The sequence below is a fragment of the Ambystoma mexicanum genome, chromosome 4p (genome assembly GCF_040938575.1).
Source record: "Ambystoma mexicanum isolate Mex_15411 chromosome 4p, UKY_AmexF1_1, whole genome shotgun sequence".
NCBI classification, from domain to species: domain Eukaryota; kingdom Metazoa; phylum Chordata; class Amphibia; order Caudata; family Ambystomatidae; genus Ambystoma; species Ambystoma mexicanum.
In genome coordinates, this window is record NC_090927.1 from 948,828,543 (window position 1) to 948,848,223 (window position 19,681).

General features: G+C 49.1%; 1 protein-coding gene across 2 annotated transcripts in view; it reads right to left on the reverse strand.

Annotated features, from left to right (window-relative positions):
• Window positions 1–17,582, reverse strand: part of GRIK2 (glutamate ionotropic receptor kainate type subunit 2) — a 2,093,351-nt gene extending 2,075,769 nt beyond the window's left edge. Inside the window, exon 1 of one of the 2 annotated variants that reach the window (XM_069606522.1) lies at window positions 16,677–17,577. In XM_069606522.1, the coding sequence (XP_069462623.1) occupies window positions 16,677–16,791 (115 nt within the window). In that variant the 5' untranslated portion in view covers window positions 16,792–17,577. Of the gene's footprint in view, window positions 1–16,676 lie in introns of both variants that reach the window. The other variant, XM_069606523.1, reaches the window with a different exon arrangement.
• Window positions 17,583–19,681: the final 2,099 nt, after the last annotated feature.

The window sequence follows — 19,681 nt, forward strand, 5'->3', positions numbered from 1 at the left end:
GTACTCTTTACAATGTTTAAGTCAATCTTAATAATTCGGAGAGTCCAGATCTCATGGAAAAAATCTATTACTGTGCTCATTTTCAAAAAGGGAATTCAGACTTATCTCGGAAATTACCGGGCAATTACTTTCCTTGATGTTCCAGGAAAGATTTTTGCAAAGCTGGTGCTAAGACAACTAATACATTGAACAAATGAGGCGAAAGTGCTGGATCATCTGCAATCAAGGTTCATTCCGGGTTTGGGCACTTCAGTAAACCTGGCCACTTTTGCTATAGTTAAAGAAAAACTCTATAGCACGGGTCAAACAGTGTTTTTGGATTTATAGACTTCAAGCACACCTTTGACTTGGTTGACTGATTCGGACTATGGGCAAAATTGAAGACCTGGGGATGTTCATCACACCTGTTGGGGATCATAAAAGATCTACATACAGGATCCTCCACTCAGGTCAGATTATATTATCAGGGCCTATTGTAAAGACCCATTGTAACATGTATGGGTTTAAAACTGAGTTGTATTTTGGCTCCCGACCTGTTTAACCTTTACATGGCTGACCTTGGGTCGTACCTGCTTAAAGCAAGTGCATTTCCTCTTAGACTTGGGCTGGTACCGATTCATTGGTTTTGTGTGCGGCTGATTTGGAGCTTTATTGACCGAACCCCAGTGGGTCTACAAAGGAAATATGCCAAGTTAGAGGAGCTCTGCCCAGACAATGGTTTTAGGATAAATGTACAAAAAAACGAATGTGCTTATGCTTAGGCCTGGTCAAGGGAAGAAGTGGGCATTCACTTCGTTGAGAATATAACACCTTCCTTACAAAGGGTTTCAGAATATAAATATGTGGGGATCTTAGCCAATGTCACCTGAAACCCATTATTATAATGATCTGAAAATCAAGATAATAACAACAGCCTCTCAAGGGCTTAATGTGCACAAGAAGTGTGGTAGCTTCTCTTATGAAACATTGGTGACCTTTTACAAACAGAAAGTCATCCCAACTATATCATATGGAGTGGAAGCCATTTTGTTCATACACAAAATGGACTGGAATAAATGGGAAGGTTTATTTTGGAAAAGGCTTTTAGGAGTACTAAAGGGAATGCCTATCCAGATTTTAAACTATGGATTGGGCCTTCTTTGACTATCTGTAATTGTAGGGGGATATTTCTAAGCCTCTATGGAAAATAATACTAGAGCAGTCTAACTCCATCCTCCCAGTCCTGCACCCTTTATTGAAATACTCTTGGTTTGACGCTATGACTGATTGAAGTAGGACTTGCCTGGTTTGGGTAAAAGAGGTGGGTACGAGTGTTGAAACACTTCTGCAGGGACAGGGTAATGCAGAAATGATGCTGTGCAAATTTGATTGGTGCACCGCAATTGCTGAATGCCATTGATGTAAGGATTTTGAAAATTATGAATTTGAAGTAAACACGCTTAATTGTCTCCCGAATTATTTATCTCGATTCCTATGTCCGGTTAAATGACGTGGATTTTTTAAACTGCGCCTCTACCTTTGGAGCACTCGAGAAATGATGGCCTCAAGATTAAAACTGGGGAAATTATTGAAGGTTTGCTGATTTTATGGTCAAGAAACCGAAACTTTGAGACATTTAATTACGTCATGCTTAGAATTGAATGATTTGAGAAATGTGCTCTTGAGAAAGCATTTTAATTATCTCAGAGAGAAATTTCAGTGCCCAGAGTCTGGGTGCCAATTTCTTTGTGGAGAGTACGTCTCATTGGCTTTGGATACTGTTACATTTTTGGTTCAGCTAGGTCTAAAATTAAATTACTGTGCTGAGGAATTGTGTAAAATGCCTAGTTTTTAAATGTTAAGATTGTAAATGTGGTATATGTTATGTTATTGTTGTATTATAAATGTTAATGTTGATTGAAAGGTTGAATGTCAACCATAACATTAATAAAGAAGTAGAAGCAGGCAAAACGGCACAGTGCCCTGACTTGTGTTTCCATTTGAGCAAATGGTTCACAGAGTCCTGCATCTTTTGGAAGCAGGGGCTGCCTGCTTATGTAAGAGTGCGAGAAGATTGGTGACTTTTCCAGTGTTTTCTGTCCATCGGATATGTCAATCATAGGGGCGTGGAGTGTGCGTACCTGGAATAAATGTGGTGTGTTTACCATGCAAGCCTTGCCAGAGAAAGCAATTAATGAAAGACGTGTTGTCAGTTGCACGCTTTCTAAGAGAAATGATATGAAGAACACAGTGCAGACAGCTGTCCTAGAAAGAGAAGCAGTAGAAAGAGGGCAGACAGATTGTGTAGGGATAATGCATGTCTAGAATGGTTTCTTTATGGCTTGTGAAATATATATCGGGGCCATTTTACTGTTAATATGTGCAAGTGCACATGCTTTTTGAGCATGCATAACCGCCATTTGCACATGCACAATTGCATTAGCTCTAGTGAAAATGAGTTTGTACTGCATTCTCTCTTGTGTGTATACAATTGTGCAATGATTGTACTTTTGCACTTGCACAAATCTGTGGAAGTCTGGGTACTTGGGTCCTTTTGCTGAAAGTCTGCATAAAAATGATTTCTTACATTGTGATATATTACTAAACATATATTGTTGGAAGTGAGTGCGTGGAGTCTCATCTAGTCTGACAATTTCCAATGCTCTAGGCCACTATGAACTCTGTCTTTGTTATTACACATAACTTTCCAATCTAATGTCACAATTGTAATTACAAAACATATCTTGATAGAGGCCTGCCTCTCCATTTCTGCTGTGTTACAACCCGAACTTGTTCATCAAGAATGTTCCTTCCAACTAACTTCTTCAACAACCTGGCAAGAAAATAGTCACTTACAAACAAAACCACTCTTCATCTTCAACACTGGAAAGAGAACTTGACCTAGTATCATTGCCACAATGCCTTGCTCGGCGTACGCAACATATCCGAGTCGCATTCTAAGGTTGTGGTACATCAGTGTCACATACGGGACCGAGTTTACAAACAAACAAAAGCTGTAAGAAGAGGGAAGAATAGCGTTTGCAGGTGAGTACTTCTACACCAGTGGGTCGGCAGTGGTGCCATTCTCACTACACTCATGCCACGTGAGCATCGGTTACCCATTCCACATCAAGACATTCCACTGGCACTTCCATACCGTCATTCACGTTTAGAAAGTGTGAGGTAGTAAAGAAAAAACGGTTGATCATTTTATGTAACTGAATTGTCAGGTTAACTTGAAAGAATACCTTTCTAAACCACTACCTTGAGGTGTTAGAATGGTATTAGCATAATTGACCTAAAAACATTTGACCTAAAACATTTGATTACATGTGTTGAACTTTTTGTCGGTCAAATTGAATTCAATATATATATGGGGTGAGTAAGGGTATAGATCCGATCAAGGGGAAGTGGGGGGGGGAGTTGTGGGAGTTTCCCCCGCATTTTAGACTTAAATAATTGTCAAATAAATGTGATCAAATGTGATTAGGTCAAATGTTTTAGGTCAAATAGACACAAAGCTTAAAAGTTGACTGCTTTGTGATGAAACTGCTGTGAAATGTCCTGAATCTGTATGTTAACTGCTTAAAAGAATTGCTCTGTATTGAAAAGGAAACATGTTTATGAAGGGAGAACACATGTTGACCACATGAAAGGTGATGGTCGGGAAATTACCTGTGTACCTGAAAGGTGTTGCAGAATCCTTGCGGTTAAATTAAACGATCTGAGCAATAATATTTGTGACAGTGGAATTGGCTGATATTGTGCGTATCAGGTTATGATCGGCTACATTGTAGTCAAATGTGGGAGAGGGCCATTAACATGTGAAATCCACCACTAGGTGGGTGTGACTTTTCTTTTGTACCTCTTTGTGCATATCATGTACATTTCAATAATGGTTTAATGGAACAATGCACACAGAGAACTGCAGTTCATAACAATGGGTGCTTTATTTGACAATAAAGTATGTCTGTTTAAATAATGTTTTAATAATGTCCTGTCCTAAGATTGTTTTACAACTTGCCTAATTAGATGCCAGGAAAGACCTGATTAGGTTGTACTAATTCAATCACAATGGAGTTCTGCACCCGAATTATATGTAAACAGTGTATTATTTTGATTTGGCTAAAATGACAGACATTTTTCGGGAATTCTACTAGATCCAGTTGCTAACATAAGGGCACAGGAACATCTAAATTTCAAGGAAGGTCATTTGAATGGTGATTTTATTGTATTGTCCCTGCCCGTAAAACCGCAGATGTTAGCCAGTGAACACCACTTTTTCCTTACATCCTTCCCTCTCTTTTGCTACCTTCTCATTGTGGGTGTCCAGAATAGCACATTTAATATGTGGCCGAATATTGAATGGTTCATCTTGTATTTGACCAAAGCCGAATAGCTATTTTATGTAAGAAATCATGTTCCAAACTTCAAAAACACTTTCTTAATCAAATGAAAGTAATATTTTTAATGTGTTCTCACATGTTCATGTATTTGTATACAACATAGTCTCCTTACTTAAATCTCAAACACTAAAAAAGAGATAAACAAAAAAACAGGAAGCAAACATATAGAAGGTTGTTTTTTACCTATGGAAAATCAGTGCTACTCAAAGTGGCATGATTCACAGATACAAAGTGCTAGGTAACCCGTAACAAAATGGATTGCCATGGTGGACGGCATTCTTTCCTATGTCTTGCAAAGTATCAGAAGTGGAAAGAAAGTTTAAACCACAGCAGCTTACATAGACATGTATACATGGTTTCTGTCTATTCATGCAAGGGGAAAGTTGAGGGCACTCCATCTCCACACTACTTCCTCTCCTTCATAAACCAAACGAGGAAGAGGACTGCCCCAGAGAGGTTGAGAGAATATGAGGAGGGCTAATCGCAGATAGGAATGCCTGATCTGTGACTGAACTTGCCCAAACACTACACTCACTTTCAAGTCACTTTCCTGTTGGGCAGTCACTCAATTCCACCAAATCTCAATCCATGTCCACTTAGCCAACCTCCTTTACAGCACACTAAGGGGTTCAAGGCTCTGTGCCTTTCTCTGTGTCTCTCACTCTTCAATCTCCAACCGTAACAGGAGCGCATACTGTGCCCTCTATCTATATCTGTCCATCCAGAACATTGCTCCTACACTCATGTCATTCTTTCTGGAGCAGACTGGTCTTTACTATTCTTTGAGAGAGCTCCCAATAAGCAAGTTCTCCCAAGAAGCCAGTATTGGGGGGGAAATGTTGGGCAATACTTGCACTACTGACACATTCCAATACCTACTGACCTAGAAGAGGCAGTGCACCTCTGGGGAAGGCTTTCCATTTTCAACCGCCTGAATTTCACCAACAGGTCACAGCTCTCTGGATATGTCCTTTACAGGGTCCTCCCTCTCTATATTCTCCATCGGGCAGTCTCTTCTGCAGGGGACCTGGAGAGATTGCCCAACATGAGAGTGCTGATTAGAGGGGGCATGCACTCTGCCTGATATATAATATGATTACATTAGCTCTTCAGGTCTCCATCTCCTGTTGGGAATTCTTCAGTTTTCCCCTTAGGTATTTCCAATAGCGACAAATCATGCTCACCCTTCGCTCATTCTCACCACTCCTTCTCTTCAATACACCATTCTATGTACATTAGTCTGACAGCTAATCAGGAATACTGTCGGATAATGTTTAATGCAATTCCCTTTTGCAATTGCACTCCACATTTGCCTCTGGAATTTCTCACATTGCATTCAACAGAGAAGACAAACCATTTGGAATAATCCAAAGACCAAAACCTATTTGGCCAGAGCCAAATAGCTTTTTTACATCTGAAAGTTGGCTGAATATTTACTGGAAGTCGACGTTTGGTACCCCCCCTAGTTCTCCCTGCCCCTCCTTGTAACACATACTGGTAGCTTGCTGCTGTCTCAGGCTGCACGGTAGAGCTCTGGAGTTTTAAACAATCTGGGTGAGATTGTGAAACACTCACAGACATAATTTAGTTGGAAGGTTGGTGGGTATTAATGGGGTGTATGTCTTCTTCTGACTTAGTGGGTAAAGTACAGTGATTTATGAGGGAAGTGGTTTAAGAAAGCATGCTTAACATTTGAATATAGTTATAGGTTGTAGTCAAGAATGTATGGCAATAATGCACCAATTGGCTCCCTGACATAAGGAAGACACGTGACTCACAAGTTATTCAAGAATTCCATGCATGACTACATTTGTTTTTTTTTATCTAAATGGAGATGTTATATGGTGCATTACTGAGGCCTCTTCAAGGTGCACGTGGCATATGACAAGCTGGGAGGATTGTTCAGTTCCAAAGTGCTCACCATGGGTGCGGTCCCCATGAGGCCCTCAGAACCCGGAGAAGTCTGGCATTAAGCGTATCATATCTGCACATGTGGGTTTCTAGCTTGTCATATGCCTGGGAATTGACAGCATTACTGAGGCATTTCATATGTTTGCTTAACATGGCAGCTATAACCTATTCTTTTTAAAAGTGCTTGTTATAACAGCTACTACACTGGCAGCTAGGACGCAAAATGTGGACAAATTGAATAATAAAAAAGCAAAAAGGAGTTAAGGATATCCAGAATTGATATGTATGAGAACAACAAGCCTACATCGGATTCATTTCAATGGGGTTAGTTGCAGAGGATTTGGCCAATCTGAGAACATCCTCCTTTCAAGAAGAATGCACCTCTTGGGCGCCGTCTTAAATGTCTAGCCGTCCACAAGTTGCCCAGATGTCCTCCCTCAGTTCCAAACACCACTCTGTCACTGTCGAATAACTAAGAGGTCTATTCTGTCCGCGGTCATCCTTAACCACAATATAACCTCTATTTGGAACTGCAGAACGCACTCCCAGATGACACCAGTATCATAATACACCAGTACTCAGATGATACACTATTGCACCGAAACGTCAAGGGCCCATAAAATATTGCACACCTTCACTCATGCCTTGCAATCATTCAAATGTAGATAACAAGTGCCTACTTAAATTATAACCTCTCCAAAACAAAATGCGCACTCTTGGGACACATTCCAGTCTGGAACCCACTCAAAGATGGCTGGAAAAAAGGCATTTGGACGGGTTCAACCCTCACCTCACACACTCTGCAAAATCCCCAGGCTTCATTGCAGTTACCAATCTACATTTCCAACAATACGTTGTGAAAAAAGCTCAAACAGCATTGTATCAAATCTCTCTACTCCACAAGAGTGGAGTAGAGAGATTTGCCATCCCAGAACTCCTTGACGGCTGGGCAGATCCTTTGCATATGGATAAGGGTAACTCCCTCCTTGCAGGACTCCCGGCTTGTCAACTGGCCCCACTCAAAGTGGCCCACCTCACCGCAGCTCGCCTCATCGACAGCTCTAGAAAGTTAGAGCGGATCACCCCAACTTTGAGCAAATTACACTTCCTCCCGACCCTGACCAGGGTCTGCTTCAAAACCATGTGCCTCACCTACAAGCCAGCTCCCACTGGTCCGCCAGCCTATCTGATGCTCTAACTAAAAACATCAAGCAGCATGTGGTAATATCAACGAAGACAGCCCCAAACTGAAAACTAGACCAGCTCGCAAGGTGAAACCTAGGAAACGGCCCTCCTCATGCTGCGCTATGGTCCTCTGGAGCTCCATGTATGTGGCATTCCAGACTGCTCCAAGTCTCCTCCAGTGTAGGGAAGAACTGAAGACCTGGCTCTACAAACACCACCTTGGCATGGTTACAGGTCATTTGGTCGAAAAAAAAGGTCAACAGGACAAATGGTCGACGCAATTTGGGCGAAAGCCAAATGGTTGAATTTTTTTTTGTTGTATTTTCACATTTTTTTTTTTTGGGAGGGTGCGGGGGGGTCCCTGACCAACCCCCTTTTTTTGCTAAAAAACCCTTTTTTTTCCTAAACGAAAACCTGAAAAATATATATAAAAATAAAAGAAACATTCGACCAATTGTCTGTCGACCAAATGACTGGACAGCCCTCGGCATACCCCAGAGTCCACCCATCCTATGCCGACACCCAACCGCACACTGTACTCTGATGATTACTAATGTTCACTTGATGACCAGTTACATTCTCGCTACCAATGTTTTGCTCTATGGCCTGTACAGTGCTAGGCTGCTCACAAACTTGGTTTGTACAATATTAATAGCAACAACAAGTGGCTTTCAATGATTCAACAGGTCGTTCTTGACTGGAAGAAAAGCCTTCAATTGCATCTTAATCTTACAATATACATGAAACACATGCACATCTCACATATGCGTCGCAGCAAGACGTGGGATATGGGACAACTAAGGAAGCCTGGCCAAAGCACTGGAACCAACTACGTGCCAATGTGAGGCACACTTACTACAAGATAATGCACAGAATCAAGAACGTACACAGATGGGAAGGCCGCAGAGTTGAGTATCCACTGCTGCCTTCGTAATATCCTCTGCTGTCCGCGGGGTAACGGCAATACGCCTGCCAAGCCCCACCTGGAGGCATCGCAAGCCACGCAATAAAATGTGGCCATATCTGGCCGTTACAGCACATTTCTGTGATCCCCACAATACCCCAACCACCACTGCAAGATTTCATAGCACAAGCTGCCAATGCTCAGTCTGCGCACACAATGCAGTAGGTTGCGTTCATACGCTGCCCTCTTGTGAGGATGATCTTCTTAGCAACACACTGGCAACACTCCTCTGCGGAAAGCAACGCATTGGTCATGGCATTAACATTTTCTATTCTTTCTTTTTTTTTTGTTTATTTGGATACAATCAAACCTTAAAAACACTGTAACAACAATAATAGACAATGATACTAGATTTCTTAGGTTTACTGATTTGATACAGAATCATATAAATATCACTGAGCAGCATTACAATATCGAGGTATCATCACACACTATTAAAATTGTCAATAATCTTAATCACTTTATTCCAAATATCATAAACATTAAAAACTAGTACAATATTCGGTCCCGAATAAATGTAGGCCCAAGATTGACCACTCTGTAAATTGTCTATTTCGATGTAACCCTCGTATCCTTCCCTTTAAATATGCTCTAATTTATAGCACCCAGTTAATAAGCGTTTCGCATTTCTCAACTTCATCAGTGCAAATCCCACGCAAACGCTCATGGTGCGGGATGCTAACTAATCCGTGCCCCAGTACGGGCAGAGATTGGTAGCAGCTCCAGAGGTAACCAGCATGAATCTTCTCAGCTGGGCGTTACTAATGCATCATGGTTGTGGGTGAGGTGGGGGTGGTGAGGGTGGTGAGGGGGCATGTGCACCACCCAGTGTGCAAAGAGCTCCGACAAGCCATGGAGGTTTTTCCGTGCGGAATCAGTGCATTAGGAGGAGTTTGCTGGTCCTGTTTGCATAGGCATGCAGCAATCAAGGGGTTAAAGCTCAGGCGGCGCCTCTCGTTCTCAGTAATAGTTCAGCTCCATAACGCGGTAAAGGGCGCGTTACTTGCCTCCTTGAGAGGCGCCAGGCGTAAGTGTCCGCTGATTCGCGGACACGGGCATGCTGTGTACCCATGTCTATGCCTCCGTCACTTGGCACGATCAAACACGCCTGTCTGCACCCCAGTTCTTGGGGACCTGGGTGCTGGGTGACCCATTATGTATCGTGAAAGAAGTAGTGCGGGTGCTTTTGAAATGTGGCACCTATTTAAAACATATGACTGTTGTATTTGCGTAATATTGAGGCGCGTGGTGAAATGCACTCAAATAACCGATACGAACAACAGAACCATTCAGTCACATGTCGAGTGTCACCAAAACGACTCGCACCGGTGGGACACTTGAACAAGCGAGCCTGTTTATATTAAGACAATTGTGAATTGCCTGTTGTATTCTGTAGCGATGGGTGCTTGTATATTTTTTTAATGGAAGTGACGATGACCCGAAACCACCCCCCAGCCCCCACCTCGCTCCCAAGACCAGCGTCAATCGTCATCAAACAAGGGCTCTACCTATCAGTGCCGGTGCAGCCGCCAACGCACCCGGGCAGACGCTCCCTCCTTCAGTCCCAGAGCCCTTGCTGGTGACGGCGGGGTCGGTCCTTCCGGCTCCGACTGCTGGAGATCGAGAGTGGCGCGCACTTAACCCGCATTAAGTGCTGGAAATGTAATAATGACTCTTTTAAAGGGAGAATCATTCTAATTCGCCTATCTGCAGCACCAAAGGCTGTACACAGCTAATCTGCGGTGCCCTTTCAATTAAACTTGTTCGGGGCGTTCTATTTAGTCAGCACCAAGAATGGGTCATTAAAATTCTTGTTCGCGGTGAGTTGTGTGCAGTTCGGTGTTGTTTTTAAATTCCATTAAATCCGGACGGTCTTTATCGCCCCGAGACCGCGGTGACTTCAATCAGGCGATTTAATTACCTAACAAAATTGTCAGCAGAAGCGGCCGTGAAAAACAGGAAGGGCTCTGACGTTATCAAATTGAAATCTTGGTCTCTGGCGTTTAATCTGCGCCAGTCAATATGGCCGCTGCTGCACACCTCTGTCCTCCGGGGGGGCCGTCACCTCGCACCCCCTCCAAGGGCCGGCTCTTTTTGCTTTGCAAGCTTGATCTTGCAAGCCGGGCTCGGAATATGAAGGCCGCTGAGGGCTGCCTGACCTTGTGGTTACCTGTTAGAAGTGTAGATTAACAAACCCAGATGTGCTGCCATACATGTCTCCAAATAAATAAATAAAAGTTATAATAGTGTGATCAGGGATTTTAAACTCAGCGATTGCTGCTTCGCCTGTGACTCCCCATCGCATACGGGAAAATGTGACCGCCCCCCTCCCTCCAGCGCCCACATACTGAAGAGTGCACTTTTTAGGCTTCCTCACACTGGTGACTACCCTGGCACCCCTAGGGACGACTCGGTATTGAACCCATAGACTGTTGATAAACGCCGCTACCTGGGAATCCCCCTCCAGCGGGGCGCGGGGGGAGGAGGGGGAGGGTCTGCCCATAAACCCTGAACATAAATACAGGGGTTCCCTTCTCGGGATGCGTCAGCACATAGTGTGGTACGCCCACCCCCTGGAACCACCATGCAATTGATTCACAGAGCATTCAGAACACGCCCATGAACTTCAGCCTGGGCAGCATGCTCGGTGGACTGGGCAGCATTCTCGGTGGATCTCTGAACTATATATGACAACCCGCACTCGGCTGGGATCCCCTAGGATCCCCCCAACACTGGGCGACCATTGCCAATGGGATCCACCACACAGTGGAAAACACCATCCAACTGGCATTCACCACACAATTGGGAATGCACTTCCAATGGCATCCACACAAAGTTCCCATGCGGAACCGCTGGCGCCCACGCACAGTGGGCAGAGCCATCCACTGGCACCCATGCTCATTTGGAAGGCTCACCCACTGGCATTCACAAACAGTGCGAGCCCCCTCCACTCAAATCCTTGCATGGGGGAGCACCTGTCCACTGGCATCCATCCAGAGTGGGCACACTCATCTGTAGCATCCACGCGCAATGGGGACACCTTTCCACTGTCAACCACACACGAGGGAGGCCAATCCGCTGAGATGTGCCACGCAGTGCGAATGCCCGTCCACGGGGTTATGCAAATCAGCACTATGACCAATTGGTGGGAAAAACCATTCGCTTAGATGCACCACTTAGTAGGACCATCCGTCAACTAGGAGGGACCTCGCAGTGAGAAAACACCCACCCGCGCACACATACCACAAAATGGGAGCACCCAACGCTTGGCATACACACCACCCATTCAACTGTCTCAGATGAGTGCAAACATGGTTGTTCGTTATGCTAAGCCCGTTCAGACGTCACTTGTAGCCGGTAGTATGTATGATACATACAAGAGCCACATGCCGAAGCAGTGAGACTGGAGACCACACAGCCATGCCCCATACACGAGACGCAGTGTCTAATGCTGTGTGCTGAAGGTGGGGAGGGCTTTGATGCTCGCCCGACCAATCGCATGCAGAGTGCTGGTCGTCTAGTCTCTGCCAATTTATACCCATACTCAATGGGTGAAACAGGGAGAATTGTCGTGGCAGGGTGGACGGGTGTTGGCAGGCAGGTCTAACATTCACCCACAGGCTGCTTAGAAACGGGATTAGGCTCGAGGGCCCAAGCGAGGAGCTCCATGGGCTGTCGACCATGTGTTTCGCTTAGCACGGATAGCAGTATGCGAAGCATCTGGGATGACCAGGCTTGAGTGATATGGCCTTGCGCAGCCTAAAACACGCGGCCAAGCGGTCCAGAGAGTGGCCCCATTCAGGTATACCCCAGAATTAAAGGTGGCCTAGGGGGCTCACACGCCCGTCAATGGCGTCTTCTGGGAGCAGGTGCGTGGCAAATAGCCAGCCCAGCTCGCGGAGGAGAGTGCACGGCGCATTCTTTCCAGACAGAGGCGCGAGATCACCCGGCCCCTTAGCGACTGCTTCCTGCATGCTTTGGAATGCCAGTGCAGTGGGGTTGATTTATGAAGACACGCTGTGTGGCAGTGATCCATGACATACTGAGCTGGCAGCCCCTGGCACATTTTTGTGCCATTAAGCGGCGCCAGCGTGTGCCACGAACTTGGCTTCCTCGGCCTTCAAATCAGAGCTGCGGAGGCAGCGGTGCCCGGCTGGGCTTTACAATGCCGTGCAGGGCTCCACATGTTTTGGTTTACCCGCCCCCCATTAAGGTGTAAACTCGACGTTTAAGATAGAAATGTTTTCGCTGGACGTCAGAGTAATAGTAGGCGGATGACCAGGAAGGTACTCTTAAATGCGAGTAAATTGTGAACGATGTGAATATTTTTTAGGGTCCGTTTCTGTCTGCCCCAATTCGAGGTACTGGGACATGCGGTACCGCAGCTTCTGCACGGGTACCGCCGCTTCTTCACAGGTTCCGCAGCTTCTGCGCAGCGGCCAGGGATGCGCGGGAGGGCTCGAGGCCTGGGATTGAGCCACGGCCTCCTGGCCCTGGAGACCCCGGCGCAGGTGCTCGGTGGCGCTGGCCGCGGTGCTGAAAAGGCTTCAAGCGCAGACAGCTCACCTCCGACCGGACATGGGGGGCGGACGGGGGCTCTCGCGCGTGCAGCGAAGAGCGGGCCTCGTGGCCAGGACGCCTCGAAAAGAAGAAACTGTACACAAGTGCCCGAGGTGGATTTTAATGTACACCCGGATTCAATACGGCTGGCTACAGGCTTGATGTACACTACACAGCATAAGCAAGGCACGCAACTCTCAAACACTCCGGGGGTGGCATTTGAGAACAAAAGTGAAATCAAAACACATCAAAGGACACATGCAAAACATGCCCGTGTTTTGCTTCCCCCGATCCTTAACAATTACGTTTCAAAAACCTGGAAAACTGGCTGGGAAGAACCGAAAACAGGTGCTTCGAATTGTCGTTGTTCAGTAGCTTTGCCGCATGTCTGTGTGTATTTATGCATGATTGCATGCATGTTTCTATGTATAGTACGTGTGTATGTCGTGTATGCATGCATGCATGTATTGCATGCGTGTGCGTGTGTGTGTGCAGTTTATGCATGTGTGTATGTGTGTGCATGCAGGTCCCTGTGTATGAATGAATGCATGCATCCAGGTACGTGTGTGGGTAAGCATTTATTTACGCACGCGCGTTTGTGTGCATTTAGAAATCTAGGGGCGTTGGACGGAATGGGTAAAAGGTGCAAACACAATCAGTCTTTCGAGGAGTCATTCTGGGAGGGCCAGGCTGCCACATGCACAGACTGGCTTCACACTTCAGGTAAAGATCCACCCGTGGCACCTCAAATGGTGCGTCTGCGGGGACAACACGACGCAAAGCGTGCACTGGGCAAGTGAACGCTGGCCTTGCTTATTACACGATCAGAGACGGCAGGGGAGGGGGGCAAAGGGCGGGGGTGGGCTTGGTGTGCTGCACACCACCACTTCCAGCAAGAGATGGGCCGTGGTTCAAGGCCGTGTGACTGTTGATGAAGCAGTGGAGCGGTGTGCTGGGGTCACAGGGGAGCCAGTTCGCGTGTACCACAGGCGCCGAATTGCGGTGTGGTGTCTTTGGTGGAAGAAATGCACGGGGTGGTGCCCCCCTCGTAAAATGAACCTCGTACGGCTCTGAACACGTTTTAACTTCGGCCGCGAACCCTGTGCAGAGTAGCTACGTTACTTGTGCAATGTCAGAGTGGCAGCACCGGCTCCTTCGCCCGCTTCTCCAAAGCAGCACACGTTTTAGAGCAGGCATGGGAAGCAGCTGGCGCAGAGTGGCGGGTGCAAACCCGGGGCAATGGGACCGCAGCAGGGTGGCGCCGTGGTGTGTGTGTGTGGTGGGACAAAGTTGGAACGTTGGATGTTCAAACACACAAACCAACGGCAAACATCGGAGGTAGCGAAGCTGCGAGCAGTAAAGAGGGGAGGGGGGCGCACCAGGACGGGGACAGCAATAAAGAGTTGGGGGCCGGGGGGCTTCCCGCGGGCCATGAAAGGGTTGCAGCCAGAAGGAGGGGATTCTCTCCCATTCACAGCCACGGCAGGGGGAGGGACGCTTGCATGCTCCCCAGTTGCCATAGCAGGGGTCTCGTTGGATGCTACTGAAAGGGGCTGCTCGCTGGCCCACACCCCCGGCTGCAGACACAGGGCCTGACAGGAGGAGGTCGAGGGCATCCCATTATGGATTGGAGGAAGGGGGCGGAGATTTACAGAAGAAGTATTGCGCGTAGACGCAAAAGCCTAGAACGCTACCACGCAATCAGCGTAATTGCAGACACAGTCCATTTCAACTGGTGCGGAAACCCGGGAAGGGGCGCGCGCGCGCAGGGAACCCACGCATTGGCACCGGTGTCAAGCTGTGCGGGAAGCTGACCCCATCCACCCTCGCTCCCCTGAGGCCGCTCTCAAATACTGTGCGAGAAAGTAAACATCCAGAGCCACAAATAGACCAAAGCGTTTGGGAGCCACCCCTCGGGCAGCTTCCACCCTTCACCTTTCAATCCCAAGCAGGGTAAGCGCATTTCCTTCGCCCAGGGGCAGAAGCACGCGGCTAGTCTGTGTACCGGATACACTCTGCACACACGCGCACGTGGCTCCCAGCCAGACAAGCCCCCTGCGGCCCCACACCGCCCAGACGTCCAGGGCCTCCGCGGTGCAGCCTGCCAGAAAACAGCCTCGAGTCCGTGCATAATATCCACCTGGCCTCCACACTGCGTTTTCATTACCGTCGCTAGGCGCTAGCTGATCCGATACAGGCCTCCCTCCGCGTGAGTGTGCTAGCATGTACACAAATAGACACAGGTACTCATTGATGAGTAAATGCATTGTGTGGGTGCAGCGATGCAGCCAAACCTATCAGAATGTGCATTTATAATATTATTTTATTTTTTAACGTGTGTGTGAACACATGCATACATATAACCCTAATATTGTCTTACACAGAGAGCTGGAGTCTTGACACACAGACACAACGGGAAAATGACCCGCTGTCGCAAATGACCAGCAGCAATTACACACTTGAAATCAAAGAGGGGGACCGAGCAGGCAAGCACGGCAGGAACCACAAGAGCCGTCCTTCCACACGCATGCAGACATGTGCGCTGTGATCCGCGGGGCCGCTGGCTGTGCGAAGGGAGCAGGCATTCATTCCTGAGGACGGTTGCTAAGAGCAACGTGCCTCGAGAACCACCTCAAGACCAGATGGAGGCAGAGAGGCCGTCCTGCTAGACGTGCAGCGCGCGGGATCAATGCGAGCCCGACGCGCGGCGTGTACTCATTACCCGTCGCCCACTCCGGAGCAAAATGTCCTCCCTTCACGCTCCGAGGCGCGATCCTGTCCCCGCGCAACCTGCCAGCGGAGAGGGGAGACCCGGGGCCAAGGGCCACAGTGCCACGAGTATCGGTGTGGGAAGGGGGCGAAGGTCTTGGGGGCCGCTCGGTTCATACCCCCTCAACGGATGTGTTTATGTTCACCCTAGTCCCCGCATTTATGATCACTCGGCCACCTATAGAGGGCTTGGATCTCCCCACTCTGGGGGACGCTACGGAGGTTTGAGGAGTGCCTTACGTGTGGCTTGAGGTGAGGTGACACAGGTGCCGCCGACAAAGTTTAATCTCCAACTTTCCCGACGGCGGCAGCAGCATGTGGTGGAGTGGCCGTCCTATTCCCTACCCCCAAACCAAAGCGCATTGAAACGCCCGTGCAACATAAAAAAACTCCTCGCAGCCCGTGCAACCAGTCCACAACCCAAGTAGATGCCTAAGACTCCTGGCACACGCTCCCTGTGGCTGAACACCCCCCACCCGGCCCACCTTTGCAAAAGCAGCACCATCTACGCTATTGCCAACTCCGCGCGCACACTGCTGACTGAAACTATCCCGCCATCAGGGCGAGCACTTCACGGCACTTTGTTGGGAGTTGTGGAAACACCTGTAATGCCCCCAGCCACGATTCCCTTCCCGGGCAGAGGTGACACGAGGCAAGGTGGGCCGGCTGCTCCGCTCCTGCCACGACAGCGTTAGAGAAGCAGAGCCCTTGCAAGAATCCCCGCTCCCCCACCATCAGGGAAGCGATCCATCAATCAGCCATCAGCGGCAGCCCAAAGACACGCGCTGCGGCCAGGCACGGCGTAAGGGGCGCCCCCCGTACCCGCAGAAATACACAACCACACACACAGGCAGCCGAGACACCCCAACCCCCACCAGGCGGCCGAGCCGGGGCGTCCTTACCGAATCGGAGCACATGAGTCGTCCCTTGAGAAAATCCGACCCAGAGCGCGCAGAGGAGCAGCCCGGCAGGGCACCTGAACAGCGGCTGGGATCCGAGCGGCCACGTAGCCTCCATGGTCGCGTCCAAGGCGCGCGTCCTTCCCCAGGTAGCACCGGTTTCCCCCGGTAGGATGAAGCAGGCGAGGAGGCAGGCGAGGGCTGGCAGTGCTGCTGGCGGCCCCCGGTCACGGCATGGCTCGGGGTGAGCGCGGCGTGCCCGCCTTCCCCATTAGCAGTCCCCGCATGTCCCCCGCTCACTGCGCCAAGGAGCCACCTTCCGCTGCGGGGGCCGCTGTGACGGTCATGGCGCTCAGAGGGGACAGAAGCCCGCGGGCCGCGGTCCGTCGGCCGGATCCCTCGAGCGAAGGGGAGCAGAGTCAGTGCACCATCCGGGGGTGGGGAGGTGGGAGCGAGGAGCTGGATGCACGGCGAGCGGAAGCGGCGAGGAGGCGTCCCACTCGCTGGCGCAGGCGGAGAGCGCTGCCGAGCCGCCGTCCTGCAGCACTGCTGCACTGCTTCTGACGTGCAGCCAAGACGAAGTCAGAGCGCTGGAGACGGCCCCGCTCTTCTCGAGGTTGCCTGCCGGGCCAGCCTGCCCGAGTCTCTGTAATGCCGGCGATCTGATGGCAGTCTGTCGGAAGGGGAGCGCAGGCGACCGGGCTACTCCTCTCCAGCCAGGCTTCCTGCTCTCTGCGCGCACACACACACACACACGCGCTCTGAGCAACTCTGCAACCCCCCAGTGCAAGGCTGCGAGGGTCTGAGCGTGGCGCTGCCTCAGCGCCAGTGCACACAGCGCGCTGCACAGCTGCGAACTGTTGTCCAACTCTCAGAGCACACCCTTGCTCCAATTCTGGGCGCCACAGAGCACCCAAGACACCCCTGACCGTGCCTCTGTGGAAAGTGACTACCTGGCTCACAGCCAGGGTGTCATACAATGGAATGCAATGGGCGGCGAATTGACTTCTTTTACGGGAGTTGCTTAAAATAGAATGCATCGGTGTGTACCTATGTGTGTTTCACGCAGCCGTACTGTTTTGCATAAGGGACATCAACGAGTTAAAGGACCGACATGTGTGTTCCCTTCTTCTGTATAAGGGGATTTTCCAACTTTCCACGGCCTTGCTACGTGGATGGACACACCGCACGATGACTAGGACACCGTATACCAGTCTAAGAGGGCTCCCCCCTTGGAACAAGGGACGGAGGGGCGTGTGTGTATGATTTGAGCCTGTACCTGAACAAGTGTGCCCGAGCAGGTCCGCAGCTTGAAGGGGGCGTTTGCGAACCAACCCTCTTATGCCGTGCCTAGAGAAACCCGTGCCAACCGTACATACTGCGACGATTTTCTTCGCCGGAATGTTTTTTGTCGCCCTTTTATCCATGACTAACTTTCTCTCTCTTCTTTTCATGGGCGATCAGCACCGCGGGTGGGGTATTGGGAGGGGGGTGGGGGGAGTGGGGATCTAGCTTAAGTCATAACCCACTCTTTCTCACAACTGAACCCATTGAGCAGTTCGGCAAACACATGCCAATTGCGTGCATGCGGTGCTGTGGATGACACACAGCGTGACCGCTGCCACAGTCACGCTGTCCTGGCAACTTCACCACTTTCGTGGAAAGAACCCCCTTTGCCAGGCAGGCTCGGTCCCCTCTATTACGGAAGGCAGGGCACATGCAGCGTTGGCACCTGAAGCTCTGTAAAGTTGTCTTCCTTCAAGTTGTGAGTTGCGCCACATCCAGACAATTTGCGTTGACTATTCACCAGCAAAGTACACGCCGAGCTTTAAATGGACCCAGTCGGTGCCATCGCCAAATGGCGCAGGCGGTGCTCAAGTGCGAAGTAGAACCCGCAGCCATTGTGCTCTCCCTGCCGCACTTGGGAATGCCCACAATGCCAGCAGCCTGGCATCTTCTGCTGGTGATATAGTACATAGTGTAGTGTTTATTCGTGTGTTGATGTTCTGTCTCAGGCGGCACGGCCACAGGGCAGAGTAAGTGTCACGAGGACCTCGCGGCCTCGCTCTGCAGCCTGGGGTGCGATTCAACTGACTGTGAAAGCCCTTAAAACATAGATTTTGTTTTCGCTAAAAGCAAAGACGTCTAGCGACTCCATCAGTTCACACTCAGCAAATGGAGCGAACAAAAATAGTGTCTATTATTTTTCCCACTTGCCCGTCCTTCGCTTAACAGGGATTTGACAATGGCTAATGTTATAAACTTAACTTTAAAAAAAAAAAACACGAAACGCTTCGCAGATGATTTTAGACATATACGTTTGAAACCGCCCCTGCCTCTGCCAGGAAGGAGGGTGGTACCCTCTGACACATTTGGAGGGGGCAATCATGGGTCTGCTGTGCGCAGGTGAATTGGGGCATTGCGACTCGGCTGCAATGAGGCCTGCGGTCGCCTGGATAGCTCTCATGTCTGTTTCCCTTTTCTAAAGGAAAGAGCACCCAACTAAAGAACACATTCGCCTGCTCTCTATCACATGCTATGTCATAATCAAGGGTTTCAGACGCTTCCGTATCTCCATGACTAAAAGCACAGTAAACACCGAAGTCCTTCTTTCATTGCCGTCACCAGGGCCCGAGTGGAGGTCATTGGGTGACCTGGGATGTGGTTTCGCCGTCTTCGCCTCGCAGTAAGAATGGGCGGCCTTTCAGCACCTTGGCCAGCGACCCTCAAAACGGCCCACGTTCCTTCCATAGCAACAGTCGCACCTGTACATAGATCGCCTGAGACCACCATTGGACATTTGGGTGAGTGGCCGTAGGCGGGTATTTAGCTCTGAATTCTGTTTGCAGAGCATATGACGCTGTGAGGCATTGGCAACGAGTGGATGCAAGTGCATGCTGCATTGTACAGACGGGCCCGTTTATATATTTAGGGCCTGATTTATGGATTTTTTTCCTCCACAGTGTAAAGTGACTTTGCACTGCCAACAAACACCCATATTCAGGGAA